Consider the following 18,281-nt stretch of genomic DNA (forward strand, 5'->3'; position numbering starts at 1 on the left):
ATAAAAGAAAGCTGGAGTTAACATAGACAAGAGCAGATTTCAGAGCAAAGAATAGTACCAGGATAAAGAGACTCATAACAACAAGGGGGTCAGTTCATCAAAGGACATAACATTAGGTGTGTAATGTCAGCTGCTTAAACATTAGGTGCATAAATATTTATATAAATAATAAGCGAGCTCTAAAATACATGAAGCAATACTGACAGAAGCTGAATGGAGAAATAGTAAAATCCACAATTATAGTTGGAGATTTCAACACCCCGCTCTCAATAATCAATAGATCAAGTAGACAGAAAATCAGTTAAGATTTATAAGACTGGAACAACACTGTCACCCAATTTGGCTTAATTGACGTTTATGGAACACTCCATGTAACAACAGCAGAATATACATTCTTTTCAATTGCCCATGGAATGTCCACCAAGAGAGACCATATAAAACAAGTCTCAGTATATCTAAAAAGATTGGAATCATTCAAAGTATATTCTCTGACTACTATGGGATTAAATTAAAAATCAGTAACAAAAATATCTGGGCAATTTCTAAATATTTGGAAACTAACACACTTCTAAATAGCCCGTGGGTCAATGAAGAAACAGATAGAGACATTAGAAAGTATTTGGAATGGAATGCAAATGAAAACACAATATAAAAAATTTGTGCAGTGTTACTAGAAGAGTTCTCAGATAGTAATTTATAGCACTAAATATCTATATTAGTTGGGAAGAAATTTTCAAATCTGTGATCTCAGCTTCTACCTTAAGACACCAGAAAAAGAAAAGCAAATTCAACCCAAATAAGCCAATAAAAATAAGAGCAGAAATAACTGAAATAGCAAATAGAAAAATAGTAGAGGAAAATCAGTGAAACAAAAAGTTGGTTCTTTGAGACCAATGAAAGGTATATTTAGCCCGACTCATGGGAGATAACAGAGAAAAATTGCAAATTACTAATATTAGGAATGAGAGAAGTGACCTAATTATAGATACTGCAGACATTTGAAAGACACTAAGGTAGTGTTATGACCACCTTTATGCCAATGAATTCTACAACTTAGATGATATGGAAAAATTCCTTGAAAGATGCAAACAATAAAAGCTCATCAAGAAGAAATAGATAACCCCCAAAGCCTCATGTTTATTTAAAAAATTGAATTCATGATTAAAAACCTTCCCACAAAGAAAACTCCAGTTGAATACTCGCTAGTGAATTGTACCACTTAAAGAAGAAATTATACCAATTTATCATGGGATGAATTGTACCTACCCCAACTCCAAATTTATATTTTGAAATCTTAACCCCCAGTGCCTGAAAATGTAGCTTTATTTGGAGATGGGGTCATGACTGAGGTAATCAAGTCAAAATGAGGTCATTAGGGGTGCATCCTATCCAATTCTCCCTCTATGCATATCTATCTCCGAATCTCCCCTTTCTATAAGGGAGAAGCTATGTGAATACAAAGACAGCCATCTACAAGTCAAGGAGAGAGGTCTGGAACAGATTCTTCCTTCAGAGCCCTCAGAAGGAACCAACCCTGCCAACAGCTTGATTTCAGACTTCTAGCTTCTGGAACTGTGAGACAACAAAATTCTGTTGTTTAAGGCACTCAGTTTACGGTACTCTAGTTATGGCAGCCCTGGGAAACGGATATATATATATCCGTATATGTGTGTGTGTATATATATATATATATATACAGCTGACATTACACACCTAATGTTATGTCCTTTGATGAACTGACCCCCTTGTTGTTATGAGTCTCTTTATCCTGGTACTATTCTTTGCTCTGAAATCTGCTCTTGTCTATGTTAACTCCAGCTTTCTTTTATTACTATTAGTATGATATATCTTTTTCTATCCCTTTATATTTAACCTTTTTGTGTCTTTATAAAGTGGGTTTCTTATAGGCACTGAGTCTTGACTTTTTATCCAACCTAACAATCTTTGTCTTTCAAATGGGATGGGTAGACCATTTCATCCATAATTGATATGGTTTGGGTTTAAATCTTGTTATTTGTTTTTATTCCATCTGTTCCTTGTTCCCTCTTTCCTAATTTTTTTGCCTTCTTTTGCATTGAATATCTTTTGTTATTTTATCTCCCATTGTTAGACTTATAACCATAAATCTGTTTTATTACTAGTTGCTTTAAGGTTTACAGCATACATCTTTAGCTTATCACAGACTACTTGCAAGTAATATTATCACTTCCCCTATAAGAAGTGTAACAATACACATATACACACAAACTCTTCTAGAATAGCAAAGAAGGGGGACACTTCCCAACTCATTCTATGAGGCCATTATTACCCTGGTATCAAACCAAGAAAAGGACATCATAAGAGAAGAAAGCAAGAGACCAATATCTCTCATGAACATAGATACAAATTTTTTTTTTTTTTTGAGACGGAGTCTCGCTCTGTCGCCCAGGCTGGAGTGCAGTGGCGCGATCTCGGCTCACTGCAAGCTCCACCTCCTGGGTTCATGCCATTCTCCTGCCTCAGCCTCCTGAGTAACTGGGACTACAGGCGCCCGCCACCACGCCCTGCTAATTTTTTGTATTTTTAGTAGAGACGGGGTTTCATTGCATTAGCCAGGATGGTCTTGATCTCCTGACCACATGATCCGCCTGCCTCGGCCTCCCAAAGTGCTGGGATTACAGGTGTGAGCCACCATACCCGGCTGATACAAAATTTTTAAATAAAATTTTAGCAAATCAATCCAACTACATATATGTGCATATCATGACCAAGTAGGATTTGTCCCAGGAATGTAAGCTTGCCTTAACATTTGAAAATCAATGTAACTCAGCATTAATGACTGAACTATAATATTAATGACTAATTATGAAAGAAAAACCATATGAACATTTCAATAGATGCCGAAAGAGCTTTTGACAATATCCAACATTCATTAGTGATTAAAAAAAAAAAAACTTCCAGCAAACTAGAAATAGAAGAGAACTCCTTTAAACTGATAAGAGGCACCAAAAAAAACCATTAGCTCTAATGTCGTTCTTAACTGTGTAAGACTGACCACTTTCCCAGTGAGATCAGGAATAGGCAAGGGTGTCACGGAGAGTTACTTAGCATTCTACTGGAGATTGCCAGTGTGATAAGACAAGATAAGAAAAGGATCCAGATTGGAAAGGAGGAAGTAAAACTGCCTTTATGTGCAGATAACATGATCATCTATATGCAATTCCAGGCTGCGCACAGTGGCTCATGCTGTAATCCAGCCTTTGGGAAGCTGTAGCTGGAGGATCATTTGAGGCCAGGAGTTTGAGACCAGCTTGGGCAACATAGTGAGACCCCAGCTCTACAAAAATAAAAATAAAAACATTTAGAAGGGTGATGTGTGCCTGCAGTCCCAGCTCCTCGGAAGGCTGAGGTGGGAGGATTGCTTGAGCCCAGGAGTTCAAAGTTTTACAGTGAACTATGATCGCACCACTTCACTCCAGCCTGGGTAACAGAGCGAGACCCTGACTTGGAAAGAAAAGAAAAGAAAAGAAAATTCCACTGTGTCTATTTTAAAAAGCTTCTAGTACTAAAAAGTGAGTTTAGTAAGGTTGCAGAATCCAAGTTCAATATACAAAATTAGTTGTATTTCTTCATACGAGAAATCAACAATCTGAAAATAAAAGTTAAAAATGCCATTTATATTATCAAACTATGAAGTAATTAGAGGTAAATTTGACAAAAGACATTCAAGATCTTTTCATTTAAAAAACCACAAACTGTTCCTTAGGGAAATTAAAGAAGACCTAAATAAATGGAGAGAGACATCCTGTTCATGGATTGGGAGACTCAATATTATTAAGGTGTTTCCCCAGATATTTTAGAATCAGTGCAACTCCAGCTGTAGAACACAAACATCATGAAGGGCTTCTCAAAGATTTGGCAAATGGGCTGATCCCATCCGTTTGGTAAAGGGTTAGGCACTGGTTGCACAGGCTTGTGCTGAGCTGTGTGAGTTTGAGAATGGTCTCTAAAATTATTTTCTGGGGCAACAGGGACTGTCAAGAGGTGGGATGAGGCCAGGAGCCAGGCCTGACTAGGAGGGTCTCCGAGATAAGAGTGAGTAGGATAGGGCCACGAGGGAGGCAAAGGCTTGCCCAGAAGTTTGACAACCAGGTGTTGGGGTTATGGATGACTCTTATTTCCGTTGTATTTTTCTGGTTTTTTTTTTTTTTGTTTTGTTTGTTTTTTTTTTTTTTTTGGGCAGAGCACACATATTTCCAATGAAATCAGAGAAACAACAATCCTATAGCTGTTTCCTTTGGGATTTTGTTTTTGCACTTCTGTATAGTTTGAATAATTTACAAGAAGACTGTATTTTTTGTAACCAAAAACGAAAGGCAGGCAGGCAGAAAGAACATGACCTGTGGCTAGATCAATACTTGTTCAATCTTTGGAGACTGTGAGGAACTCCTGGTGGGGCCATGTCTTGGTAACGAGGACACAGAAACTGTGGTAAATATGGCACCGACAAGTGACTGCACCATATTTTACTTGTCATATTCTTTTCAAATCTGTTACTTTTGTCGGACACAAAGAATGTCTCTAGTTAATACATGAAATCATCTTGGAACATTTGACAGAAGATTTAACTCCTTAATTCTATGAAGGCAGTTTGGGATCTCTAATTACTTAATTGAAAAAAGCACGCACTTCAGTCTGCTGCAATGTTGGGGAATTAATCTTTAAAACCTGACAGTGAACATTAAATTCAATTAAGGAGACCAATTGGCAAAGATTCTTCCCTCCTTCACCCTGGATAGCTTTGAGAGGTAGCTGACTGGTCTGCATTGATTCAGATGCTGTCGTTGTCTGTGCATCTACTAGGAGAGCCAAGTGTGCGTTTTTCACTTCAGGGGGAACTTGTCAGACGATTTACAGATTGATGGATCTCCTTACATGTTTCCGTGGCTGATTCGGGAGTTCCCCTGGACAAGAATTCAAACATTCCAGTTTGCTGCTTTTGGCCTTGGACTTCATAGAGTTCAAGTTTTTTGTAATTTCTTCTTTCTTGCATGACTACCATGTTCTTCCTCCTCCCTCCGTCCTCTCCTCCTCTCCATCCTCTCTTCCCCTCCCTTCTCTTCTTCCCCCTTCCTCTCTGCCCCCCCGCCCCTTCCTTTTTCCCTTCTCTTTCCCTCTCCCCACTTCCTCTCCCCCTGCTCCTTCCTTTTTCCCTTCTCCCCTTCTCTTCTGCTCTCCCCTCTTCCTCTCCCCCTTGCTCCTTCCTTTTTCCCTTCTCTTCTTCTTTCACCCCTTCCTCTCCCCCTGCTCCTTCCTTCCTTTTTCCCTTCTCTTTTCCTCCCTTTCTGTTTCCCATCCTGTGTTTCTTTTTTCTCTCCTCTCCCCAATTCCTCCATCACTCCTTCTCTCCCTTCCTTTTTTCTTCTGCTCCTCCTCCTCTCCCTCTTGGTTAATTTAACTTTTTATTTTAAATATGAAGTGTTTTAAACATACTCAAAATTATAGAAGGTAACAGATACCTATACACCTGTCACTGAGATTGTCAAATCCCCAGGTGTGTCTGTTCTCATTCTCAGCAGACCCACCCATCAGCATTTGACATGGTGACCAGTCTCTTTGTCAAAACACTCTCTTCTCTACGCTTCCAGGACTTTCCTCTTCTGTTTTTTTCCCACACTTCACTGGCCTCTTCTTAGACTCCTTTCTGGTTTCTCCCTCTCCTCCCCTGGCTCCCAGCCTGTGAAACTTGGAGGCCTGGGGCTGAGATGTGGGACTCCTCTCTGTCCTGTCTGCACTTGCTCCCTAGGAGAGCTCATCCAGCTCAAGGCTGCGGCAGCATTTCCACAATGGCATCCACAGCTCAGCCTCTGCCCTGGGCCTCTCTTTTGAACATCACACTGGCACGGGAATGAGTCTTTATACTGTCTGCTGTCTGTCATTCAAAACTGAGCTCCAGGTCCTCCTTCCCTCAAACTTACCCCTTCTGCAGGCTGACCCATCTCTGCAACTCCACCCCTTTCAGTGCTTGGGCCGGGAACTGCGAATGTGTCCTGGGCTTTTCCCTTGCCCTCATATCCTACCTCCAGTCCAGGGAAGTCCTGTTGGTTCTACCCTCCAAGGCAGGCCACTTCTCTACTGCCTCCCACTGGTCCAAGCCATTTCCTCTCTCCCTGGATTCTTGCAGAAGCCTCCTGATTGTCTTCCTTCATCTCTCTTGCCCTTCATTCTCCTCCCTGCATGGCAGCTGGAGTGGTCCTACTGGAGTGGAACCAGCCCTCATTCCCCTCCGTTCCACCTGCAGAACGCTGGGATGCCCCAACGGCTTGTGGTTTTCCGACTTCGTCCCTTTCTTACCACCTCCCTGCCAACCCCCAGCCTTGTTCACTTCTCTAGCTGCAGTGGCCCTTCTTGCTGTTGCTTGACCATGCCAGGCATACTCCTGTCACTGCCTGGAAGCTTCTTCCCTCAATTTCTACATAGCTGGCTTTCTCACCCCTTCAGGACTTCCTCCAAAGTCACCTCCTCAGAGAGGTCCTCCCTGGCCAGCATTTCAGCCCCTTCCCTTGACCTTATAGAGCCCTTTCCTGGTTACTTTTTAATACTTCAGTCTTCACCACTGCCTTAAGGACTGTGGATTTTTATTTGTTCAGTGTCTGTCTCCCTCACTAGAATATAAACTCTTTGAAGGCAGAGATTTTTGTCTTATTTGTTTCCTGTTACACAATGCCTGGCTAATAGCAGGTCCTCAGGAAATCTTTGTTGAATGAACGAATAAATGAATGAGTTTCAGAGGAAACATTTGGGCATGTTTTCTTCAGAGCATTTTCCATCTCTCCCTCTCCTCATCTCCCACACCCCATCGCATCACCCCAGTGCATTTCATCTCCCCCACCCCATCTCATCTCCCCTCCCCTCCCCATCTCATCCTCCCCTACCCCATCTCATCTCCCCTACTCCATCTATCTCATCTCATCTCATCTCATCTTCTTTTACCCCATCTGCTCTCCCCTATGCCATCTATTCTTTCCTACCCCATCTACTCTCCCCTACCCCATCTCATCTCCTTTACCTCATTTCATCTCCTCTACCCGATCTGCTCTCCTCTACCCCATCTCAAGTCCCCTACTCCATCTCCTCTCTCCTACCCCATCTCATCTCCCCTGCCTTATCTACTCTCCCCTACATGCTCCACCCTCTCTTTGGAAGAGCTGCTGCTTAGTGTTCATAGCTTTTTCCTCTAGCCCTGCCCCTTTCCCTCCCTTCCTAGGAGTGATGGCCCTCCTCATGCATGTTTTTATAGCCTGGCTACAAATTCACATATAAATGAGATCTGCTTTTGTGTGTGTGTGTGTGTGTGTGTGTATTTTTAAAAACTGTGGCAGAATAATACACAGCATAAAATTGGCCATCTTCACCGTCATTAAGCATACAGGTCAGTGGCATTAAGCACATTCACAGTGTTGTGCAGTCTGCACCCCATCTGTCTGCAGAACTCTTTATCTTGGAAAACTGAAACTCGGTCCCCATTAAACAACTCCCCATTCCCCCTCCCCCAGCCCTGGCCACCACCATTCTACTTTCTATCTATCTCTATGATTTTGACTACTCTGGGTACCTCATATAAGTGCAGTTATATCGTATTTGTCCTTATGTGTCTGGCTTATTTTACTTAGCATAATATCTTCAAGTTTCATCCATGTTGTAGCAAGTGCCAAGATTTCTTTCCATTCTAAGGCTGAATACTATTCCACTGTATGGATAGAACACATTTTTACAATTCATTCATCCATCCGTAGACACTTGGATTACTCCCCTCTTTTGGCTATTATTAATAATGCTGCTATGAACATGGATGTACAGTATCTTTTTGAGACCCTGGTTTCAGCTTTTTGGGCATTTACCCAGAAGTGGAATGGCTGGATCATGTCGTAATTCTACATTTAATTTTTTGAGGAACTATCATGCTGTTTTTCACAGTGGCTGCACCATTTGACATGCCCACCAGCAGTGGACAAGGGTTCCAGTTTTTCCACATCCTTGTCAATGCTTGTTATTTTCTGTTTTTTGATAGCAGCCATCCTAATGGGTACAAGGTAGTGTTTCATGTAAAAACTTAAATGGCATTGTACTTTGTATATGCAGCTTGACTTATGTACTTCATATTAACTTTTTTACCATTTAACCATGTGAGCCCTGTAGATCTCGTTTATTTTACTATTTAAATAAAATTAAACTCATATTCATACATATTTTTGGAAAACAGCAGTTCCCTGTGCCCCATCTCCCTCCCGTGAATTCTTATTCCACTTTGAAGTCTTCTGGCTGTGTCTTCTGGCTGTGTTGTGTTTCTAAATGTAAATACTGCTGTTTCTTGATTTTTTCAGTTTGAGACCCCAGCTATTGACCCTTAGTGAGGAAGAAAGGAAAGGAGCTCTCTTCACATTTTTTGAAGGCTACTCTTGACCTTTTGTTTTCTTAAGTGTAGACATTTACATAATCCCAGGAAACAAGGTTTCAGAGCTCTGATCCTTTGCATTCTGAGAACATTCGGGACTTGGCAGGTTGAATTTTCTTGTCTTTAATGAGAAGGTTATCCCTGGGATCAGGTTGGTAGAAGTGCATGGGTGTACTTCGTTTGGGTTTTTCTCTTATTAAAGAAAATGAAGCTTGGTTTTCCTCATGGAAGAGGTCTGGAATCCACATCCAGTTGTGTGCCAGCCATTATGCCATGTGCTGTGCAGCCATTACCTCCTCAGCCTTCACCACTGCCCTCGGGGTGACGCTCTTCTTATTCCCACTTCAGGGAGGAGAGGACTGAGGCCCAGAGAGGCAAAGCCACTCAGCCAAGGCCCGAGGCCTGCCAGCAGCCGTATCAGGTGGGAGGCACTCCGTTCTGACTCCCACGCCCTGGCTGCAAGTGCTTCTCTGCTTCTCGGGTTCAGCCTCTGAGCCACCTGGGTGGTAGGTGAGAGCACTGCCCTCATCCTGCAGTGACAAGAAGGTAGGGGACTAGCACTGCTGAGTACCTCTGTGTGTCAGGCCCTGGGCCTACCCTGACATATTCCAAACTCTCTGGCTGTTCCCCTGGGCTGCACGGTGTGTTTGGCGGCATTTGCTGGGAGAGCTGGTGGAAAGCTAAGCTCAGGGGCTCTCACGTGGTGTGGCCCTGGCTCTGGGAATGTGCAGTTTTATACTTGATATCTTAGATCATTTTTCAGAAGTCATTGAGTGTAACAGGGTTTTCTCTCATGAGCCTCATACCCTCATGAAAGGCCAGCGTGGGAAGGAGGGAAAGCACCTTCTCTCCTCCAACAAAAGGACAGCTGCCCCTACGGCAGATATTTGTACTTTGACTGGTTGTAAATATGAGTGTAGCACATTCCTTTTTGGATCTTAGTCTTACAGCAGAACCCATGAAAACAGCCTGGACTTGGGCAGTGTCCATGGCAGGACAGATGCCAGGGATGCAGGTGAGCCTGGGATAAGATGCCAGGGATGCAGGCGAGCCTGGGATAAGATGCCAGGGATGCAGGCGAGCCTGGGATAAGATGCCAGGGATGCAGGCGAGCCTGGGATAAGATGCCAGGGATGCAGGCGAGCCTGGGATAAGATGCCAGGGACGCAGGTGAGCCTGGGATAGGGTTGTGAATGCTGAGGGCGCAGGACTCCCACCCGGCTGCAGGGATGAAGCAGGTGTGAAGGGCTGGGTAGGTGACTGGCAGACACAGGAATGCTGTTTTCTTTTTTCTTTTATTTTGAGACAGTCTCGCTGTGTCACCCAGGTTGGAGGGCAGTGGTGCAATCATGATTCACTGCAACCTCTGCCTCTTGGACTCCAGCAATTCTCCTGCCTCAGCCTCCGGAGTAGTTGGGACTACAGGCATGTGTCACTATGCCCAACTAATTTTATGTAGAGAAAAGGTTTCACCATGTTGCCTGGGCTGGTCTTGAACTCTTGAGCTCAAACAGTCTGCCCACTTTGGCCTCCCAAAGTGCTGGGACTACAGATATGAGCTGCCATACCCGTCCAGAATGCAGTTTTCTTAACCCCAGAAAAAATTTGGGGAAATGATCCTCCCAACTTACCAATCCCAAGCCTTTACATTTCTGCAATGAAAAGTTTAACATCTAGATATAGATTTGATGGTAAAATAATGAGAATCTAATTCCACCGAGACCTTTTTCTTTCTACAGGGGGGTCGAGCTGAGCCCTGGAGATCAGGCCCTTGTTGTGATGCCTGGTGCTGTCTGTGTTTGCCTGCAGGTATGGAACGCCGTGGACTCCGGGCACTGCCTGCAGACCTACTCCCTGCACACAGAGGCAGTGCGGGCCGCCCGGTGGGCTCCCTGTGGCCGGCGCATCCTCAGTGGTGGCTTTGACTTTGCGCTGCACCTAACAGACCTTGAAACAGGTGCGTTTCTTGTATCACCTCCCTGAGGTGAGCTGGCAGCTCTCTCCCTGGGGAAGGTTCTCTGGTGGGCACGCAGCCACAAGCTGTATACGCTTGTGTGGCAGAGGGAGAGGGGCCTCAGGGTGGGCTCGTGCTCGGTGAGAGGGCTTCCAGACTGCTTGCCCATTGGAACTGCGACTCCCCACAGAGGGTGGGCCTCTGCCAGCCAACACAGAGGACAGAGCCCCAAGGTTGTCTCAGCCTCAAGCCATGGGGCTGGATAAAGAGGTGGCTTTTTAATCTACTTCTGACATGCAATTTGTGCTGAAATAGATTTAACTTTATCATTGTGTCCTTTGGTTGGAATCAGGTTAGAATTCCTGTCAATTCATTATCGTTGAAAGGCTGTGAGAAATGATTCCAGCTCATAAGGAAAGTCTTCAAACGAGTTCTGCTTTAATGCCCACACTGAAAAGGCACTTGGGTAGGATGGATTCGTGCCGGGTAAATCCTGAGGGGGCTCTTGACAAGCAGGGCCAGAAGGAGAGAGAAGTCAGTGGAAGGAACTTTCCTTACTCAGCGCTCCTATGCAACAGGCACTGTCAACACCCACTGCAGCCACGGCCCCCAGGTGGGCTCTCTCCGGGGTTTACAGTGAGGACTTCCAGGGAGTGACAGAGCTGGGATTCGCACCTCTGCCATCTGCCTCCCAGTCCGAGCTCCTTCCTCTCTTTCTCCTTTCCCCTCCCCTCCCCTTTTCTTTCCTTTCCTTTCCCTCTCTGTTCTCTTTCTTTCTTTTCTTTCTTTCCTTTTTAAAAATGTTTTTATCCCCCTCCATGAGCAGGATCCAGCTTCTTTCAGCACCACACTACCTCCTCCCCAGAGCTCCTCCTCGGTCTTGTTTCTGCTGGGCTCCACTGCCAGGAGCCCAGGGAGAGGCCAGACTTCACACCAGTCCCTGGGCCTCCCCTTGAACCCTCAGGCCAGCATCTTGCTTGCCTAGCCCCGCAGTGGTGGTGGCTCTGGGGCCTGCCTCTCCTAGGGTCTGGCAAGAAGATGATAACTTGCTGGTCCAACCCCTGCCGCTCATGCCCAGCAGCCCCCAGGAGACGCAGAGGGAAAATGGAGAAGGTGGTTTGTTTCCACCTTGAGTGTGGGCGGCCTTGCAGCTCCTTGCATGCTCAGTAGGGGAGGGGACAGTACTAATGGTCACAGGGCCCCTGCCAGGTGCTATAGGCTTTGCACACAGCATGTCTAATCCTCACTGCAGCTGCCGGCAGTGATTATTTCCATTTTAAAGGAGAGGAAACTGAGGCTCAGAGGGGCAAAGCAGCTTGCTCAGTGCCTCCCAGTGGTGCATAGCCAGCAGGGATTTGAAGCCATGTCTGTACAACTACAGATTCTGTGCCCTTCCCACCGTGCCGTGTGTGGCGGTTTCTTCTCACGAAGCACTTCCCTTGTCTTACTGATTCTCTTAACCCCTTGCAGAGTGGCCAGACTCAGGGAGTTTGATGCCACTTGATGATGGTGATGACTGGGCTGATGATGGCAGCACTTACTACTGAGCATGCACTGTGTGCTGGGCATTCTTCCACAGCCTCTATACAGCATCTTATTTAGGCCCCACTCACTCTTTGAGACAGGCGCCATCAGAATCAGCTGTACACACACTGGCCAGGGGCACAAACCAGCAAGTGGCAGAGCCAGGATGCACGCAGGTCTGCTAGGCCCCAAAGCCTGCTGCCTGACTGTTACACTCTGTTGTCTGCATGTCCCATAAGATATGCTTGATAGGGGAGACAGAGCTGAACAAGACCCAGTGCCTACCCTGGAGAAGCTCCTGTCTGCTGGAGAAGACAGAAGTGCAGAGTCAATCCCAAATTGCAGTGATGGAGTAAGACACAGGAATTGTAAGAACATCTAGATTGGAAAATCAAGGAAGACTTCCTGGAGGAAGTGAAACCTGAGCTGAGCCACAGATTAGGTGGACAGAGAATTAGGATGGTGGAGGTATGGTTGATGAGGAGGAAAGTAGGTTCTTGCAGATGGAACAAGGACAGAGCTGACACAGGAACAGGGTTCCATGTAGTATGCTTGGAAACCAAAGCAGGATGTAATATGGGGTGCAGGGGCTGGGGCAGATGAGTCTGAGGAGTGCAGGAGGGGAAACCCCAGCCTGTGGGTCAGGTGAGCACATGTGGGTAGCACACCGCTCACAGAGTGACAAGCTCACTCACTCACACCGTCGGATTACTCAAATCAAATTCATTTGATGGCATTGATGGGTTCATAGTGGCCCCTAAGCATTATTCTCTCAATCAACAGATGTTAAACAAATGCATGCAATTGTATGTGTGGGTGGGTGTGAGTGGGTGTGTCTTGACAGGGGGTTCTGAAATTTTTAGACATTCAAAGAGGGTCCTCCTGTCTGATGAGTCCGGGACTGCCATAGCAGCTGGCGGGCGGAGGCCATTGCTGAGTTTGAAGCAGGCAAGAGTCAGGGCTTGGTCTGTGCTTTGAGTAGGCCTTCTTGGTAGCTCCCACTGGTCCTGTGTGACCTGCAGCCCCTGGTGGAGAGTTGGAGGAGTGGGAGGTAGAATGCCTTGCCCGGTTGGTGATAGGACTGCGTTTGGAGAACAGCTTGTCTGGCCCCAGGCCCAATGTGCCCCTCTAGCTGTGCTGTGTTGGGTGTGTAAAGAAAAGCATGGCCCTGCCCCCAGGGCATTACCATCCAGTGGGGGAGGTGATTGAGGACTTTTTCACTCCATCCCTCTGCTAGGAATGGCGCTCACCACTGGGTTCCTTCAACTGTTGAATGAACTGTTGAATTCTACTCTTGAAGGCCCCGTTTCGTTCACTCCGCAGTTACTTATTGTGCACCCACTGCGTGTAGGACTTGGTGCTGAGGCCACAGTGGAGAGTGTGGTGGGCCCCTGGGAGAGAATGGTTGAGGGATTTGGACCTCACCCTTGGGGAAGTGCCGCACACTCAGACAGGGCCTCTCCTGCTGAGGGTGGTTGGTTTCCATGTCCCTCTCCCTGGCTGGCTTGGGAGCTCCATGAGGATGGGAGCCTGTCCTGGTGGTCTTTGTGTCTCTATCCTCTGGCCAGGGCTGGCTTGGAGCAGCTGCTCAGTACCTGTGTGGGTAAGATGTGCTGAGTTTGTCCTTGCCAGGTCCTCCTATCTGGGCAGTGAAGCCCATCAGGGACTGCCAGGGCTGGTCGGGGGGCCTCCACCTATGTCTCCCCCTATGTCTCCTACCTTGTCTCTGCACATCCCACCTCCAGCTTTTGGTAAGTGCTCTCTTTAGCCATTGGGGTGGGCTCTGCAGGCCCTGTGGCTTTCGTCCCGCTTTGACTTATCTTGTCCTTTCTCTTCGCTGAGTCTGATCTCCCTTTCTACTGGATCTGCCTTTTTCCGCCCTTGGTGATTTGGCTTTTTCATTTCAATCTAATTAGGGCTCCCTGCCAGGAGAAGGCAGTGCAGGGCGTTCTCACCGCAGCACTTTGGGAATTAGTCACTTGGTGCCCATTGTCATTAATTTGGCGCCAAGGTCATTTATCCTGGTGTCCTCAATCAATACAGTTAAAAATCTGTGGATTCTGAAATGTCAATACCTGGCCTGAAATACGGAGGGCCAGCAACATTTTATCTCATTAATTTATAGTTCTGACAGGCTGTTGGCTTATAGAACAACCATGAATCAACACTTAAATAAAACTTGCTCACAATTATTTTTGGTGCTCTTGTTTCAGTCTGTAATCTTCCTAACAAAACGTCTGTGGCACGTTAGGCTGAGGTGGCCTCAGGGAACGCTGGCCGACTCCACCAGGGCCCTGAGTGTCGCCTGTCTTATGAGTCAGCTGTGCCACACGCCAGCTCAGCCAGTCTCCTCAGAATCCCCCGGAGAGCTCGCTCAGTTCTAAGCGGTCCTGTCATGTTTCTCGCAGACTCCAGGCCCTGAGGCAGGTGTCCCAGCCTGACCCTCGAGGCTGCAGCTGTAGAGGCATGCAGGGCCTCTGTCCTTTACCTTTGATGGCTGCAAAGGAGATTCCTCTTCCTGGAGCCCTGGGGCCCTGGCTGGGCAGGGAACCCTGTCCTCCTTCCTGTGCACCGGCCGGCTCTCCTGATGTGCGCTGGCTCCTCTGAGCCATCTGTGCAGTGCCACCTGGGTCTACCTCCCAGATCCTGGAGGCAGCACGCGTGAGAGGGCACATAGACAGGGTACAGGTGCTGGCTCTTCTGCCTCCCCGAACCAGGCCTCTTCACCCGTTTCTACCACACCACCTGGTGCTGGGGCTGTTGAAGGGAGCAGCTGTGATAACACATATAGGGCGCTTTGCAGAATGCCTGGCGTGTGGTAGGTCCTCAGCAAGGAACTCCTCTCCTCCTCCATCATGGCCCATGAGGCCCTTGTTCCTGCTAAGTTGTCCAGATGGCCCTTGTTGGCAGGCCATTTCCCCACATGGGGCCACTTTTCGATCATCATCCAGAAGCCCCTGCTGGTCCCCTCAGTGAGCTTACAGATGTGCTGTTGGTCCCATGCGTGGGTCTTGGGGGCAGACTGGGAGGAGGCCTTGGGCCATCATGGGTTCTCCCAGCATCTCTTCCACATTCCCCTTCCTCCTGGTAATGGGACAACACGCGCTCTTTATTAGGGCTCTCGAGTGGGTATACAGACCCCCAGCCTGCCCGGCCTGCCCCTCTCCAGAGCCCCAGGCACTCATGGCTGCAGGAGGCCTATGGCCCTCTTCCTTCAGATGCCCACAGCCTGCAGCTCTGCTGTCCCCAGCTTTTGGCTGGCTCCTCCTGCCCTGGGTGTCCCAGTGTCTTTTGGTGGGAGTCATGGTGTGTGGAAGTGAGCAGCCAACTGGGACTGGGCTCATAAATGACCATTTCTCCTTGCTTTCCAAGAGGTGTCTTCTTGTCTCTCCCCTGTCTTCAATCTATGACTGGGGCTTCCATCACAGAAATGCTACAAGGAAAAAGAGAATGACAGGTTATTGAGCCCTTGCTGTGGGCTGGGCCCTGGGCTGTGTGCCCTGGGTTCCAGCACGCTGCCTGGCCTGTGTGGAGGTGAAATGAGTGAGCGGATGGTAGACTCTTTGCTTATGTGACTCCTCCTGTGAGAGGAGTGTTTTTAATCCCATTTCATGGACCCAGAAACTGAGGCTTAGCGTGGTCAGTGACTTTCTTGAGGTGACAGAGGTGGGATCCAGTGCTGGCCTGTGACTAGTAGAGCTCCTGCTGTTGAGGTATGGTGTGGCATGCCCTCCCCACGTCTGTTTCCCTGCTGTGAACAAACAGGGAAACAACGGGGAACCCAACTTAACCTGACTCCTGGGGAGCCTGCTGGGCAGCAGCTGGCCACCTGCAGAGGATAACATGGGGCCTCTGGGAAGAAGGAGTGCTCCAGACTCATGGGGACTGATCCCTCTGATTAAGTGGGCCACTGAGGGAAAGATGCCTCTTCAGTGATGGATGGCCACGCTCCAATGACGATTTTAGACCACTTGGCATGGGAAGGGTGAGAAGTGTCCAAATGAAAACCATGGCAAAGAGCCCCAAGAGCTCCTGGGCTTTGGAGAAGGGGCCACAGAAGGAGGCTCCTTGTTGTGCTAAGCCTTTGAGGTGGTGCTGGCTCCTGCCGGTCCTTGGAAGAAGTGCCGTGGAGGGGCCTGGGCTTCTCCGTTCTTTGGCTTTCTGGCACTGTGGCTGGAGTTTCGCTAGCGTAGCTTAGGAGGACTTGATTAGGTATCCCTCAGGTGCCCACAGACCCAAAGGAAGTAGAAGAAAGCTTGTGGGCATATTTACAAAGCATCTGATACTTACATGTACGTGCTCCTTGAGTCCTAGGGACTGTTGCCACTGATCCAGAAGTGAAGGCTCAGAGGGGCTCCACAGCCTAGCGAGGTCTGAGCTGATGAGGGTTCCCTGGCTGCCGCCCTTTAAGTGCCTCCTTGACCAGTTAGCAGCCGCCTACTTTCTTGCCCACTTGTGAGTGGGTCTATTTTCCAAGGCCAGTCTCTGTTGCCACAAATATCCTTCCTTTCTCACTCTGAAAGTGCTTCTCCTCTGGCTCAATCTTGTTTTCTCTTTCCTTACTTCTTTGGAGTGAGAAGCTGACCCTAGTTACGGATATTAAATCAAATGTTATTAAACTTCATTACAACACCATGCCAGCCCTTAACTGCCACTTGGAAAAGTGCCTAGAGATCCTTCACATCTCCACAAACACAGCTCACGCCAGCCCTCTAGGCAAAGAAAAGATGGTTTCTAATTCAAATTCTTGTTTTGTTCATGACCGTGACTGCACAGTGGTGATGTCTGGCGTGTGTGTGTTTGGTTGCAGCTGCATCACAGTTTGGTGCCCTTGTTAGGTAAGGCTGCCATTATTGACTGACTCTGGAGCCCAAACGTGTTTACGGCATGTTTGCTATTGGAATGGCGAGTTCCGAGTTTCAGAAAATCAACTTACTAGTAAAGCACTGGGATACACCTTGTTTGAAAGTTGAGAACTCTTATTATTATTTTTTAAATTTTGGAACATTCGGTCTTGTCCAGAGAATTAAAAGCAGTGGCTGACATTGGTCTGGGCAATGATTTTTTGGATAGGACTTAAAGCACTGGCAGCAAAAGCAAATATAGGCAAAAGAATTGCATCAAACTAAAAAGCTTCTGCACAGCAAAGGAAACAGTTAACAGAGTGAAGAGACAGCCCGTGGATTGGAAGAGAAAGTTTGCAAATCATACATCTGATGAGGGGCTAATATGGAAAATGCATGAGGAACTTAACTCAACAGCAAGAAGCCAAATAACCTGATTTTTAAAATGAGCAAAGGATCTGAACAGACTTTTCTCAAAAGAAGAGATATGAATGGCCAACAGATATTAGAAAAAATGCTCAACATCTGTAATCATCGGGGAAATGCAAATTAAAACCACAATGAGATATCACCTCAAACCTGTTGGAATGCCTATTTTCAGAAAGACAAATGATAGCAAGTGTTGGTGAGGATGTGGAGAAAAGGGAATCCTTGTACAATGTAAATGAGTACAGCTATTTTGGAAAATAGCGTGGAGGTTCTTCAAAAGACTAAAAATAGAATTACCGTATGATCCTACAATCCCACTTCTGGGTGTATCTCCAAAGGAATTGAAATCGGTGTGTGGAAGGGATCTCTGCACCCCCGTATTCATTGCAGCACTGTTCACAGTAGCCAAGATATGGAAGCCACCTCGGTGTCTATCAGCGGATGAGTGGATAAAGAAAATGCGGTGAATATTCACAATGGAATACTCTACAGCCTTAAAAAAGAAGAATATTCTGTCATTTTTGACAACATGGGTGAACCTGGAGGACATTACAATAAGTGGGATAAGCGAAGGCACAGAAAGACAAATACTGCATGATCTCACTTATATGTGGAAGCTAAAAAAGTTGATCTCGTAGAAGCGTTGAGTAGAAAGGTGTTACCAGGAGTTTGGGGGTAGGGGTGGATATGGAAAGTGGAGATGTTGATGAAAGGGTATAAAGTTTCAGTTAGAATGAAGGAATAAGTTTTGGTGATCTATTGCACTGCATGATGACCACAGTTAATAATGTGTATTTCATAACTGCTAAAAGAATGCACTTTTAACATTCTGTCCACAAAAAATAAATTAGTGAGGTGATAGATATGTTAATTATCTTGATTAAATCTTTCTACAATGTATATACAGATCAAAACATCACATTGTACCCCCAAATATATATATATATAATTATTTATCAATTAAAATTAATTTAAAATGAAACAAAAAAGAATGGGAAGGAAAGAGCTGGTGTAAGTATGTTATTAGAAGACAAATTTTAAAAAATGACTGCAACTACTACTATTTCTTCTGTTACTACTATTATTACAATGCTAC

General features: G+C 46.3%; 1 protein-coding gene across 4 annotated transcripts in view; it reads left to right on the top strand.

Moving 5' to 3' along the window:
- WDR25 (WD repeat domain 25) overlaps window positions 1-18,281 on the top strand; it is a 155,309-nt gene that overhangs the window by 82,367 nt on the left and 54,661 nt on the right. For all 4 annotated transcript variants that reach the window (XM_003832861.7, XM_008958316.6, XM_014347668.5 and 1 more), the window contains exon 3: window positions 10,244-10,391. In XM_003832861.7, the coding sequence (XP_003832909.1) occupies window positions 10,244-10,391 (148 nt within the window). The remainder of the gene's footprint in view (window positions 1-10,243; window positions 10,392-18,281) is intronic.

The sequence above is a fragment of the Pan paniscus genome, chromosome 15, assembly GCF_029289425.2.
Source record: "Pan paniscus chromosome 15, NHGRI_mPanPan1-v2.0_pri, whole genome shotgun sequence".
In the NCBI taxonomy this organism is placed as follows: Eukaryota; Metazoa; Chordata; class Mammalia; order Primates; family Hominidae; genus Pan; species Pan paniscus.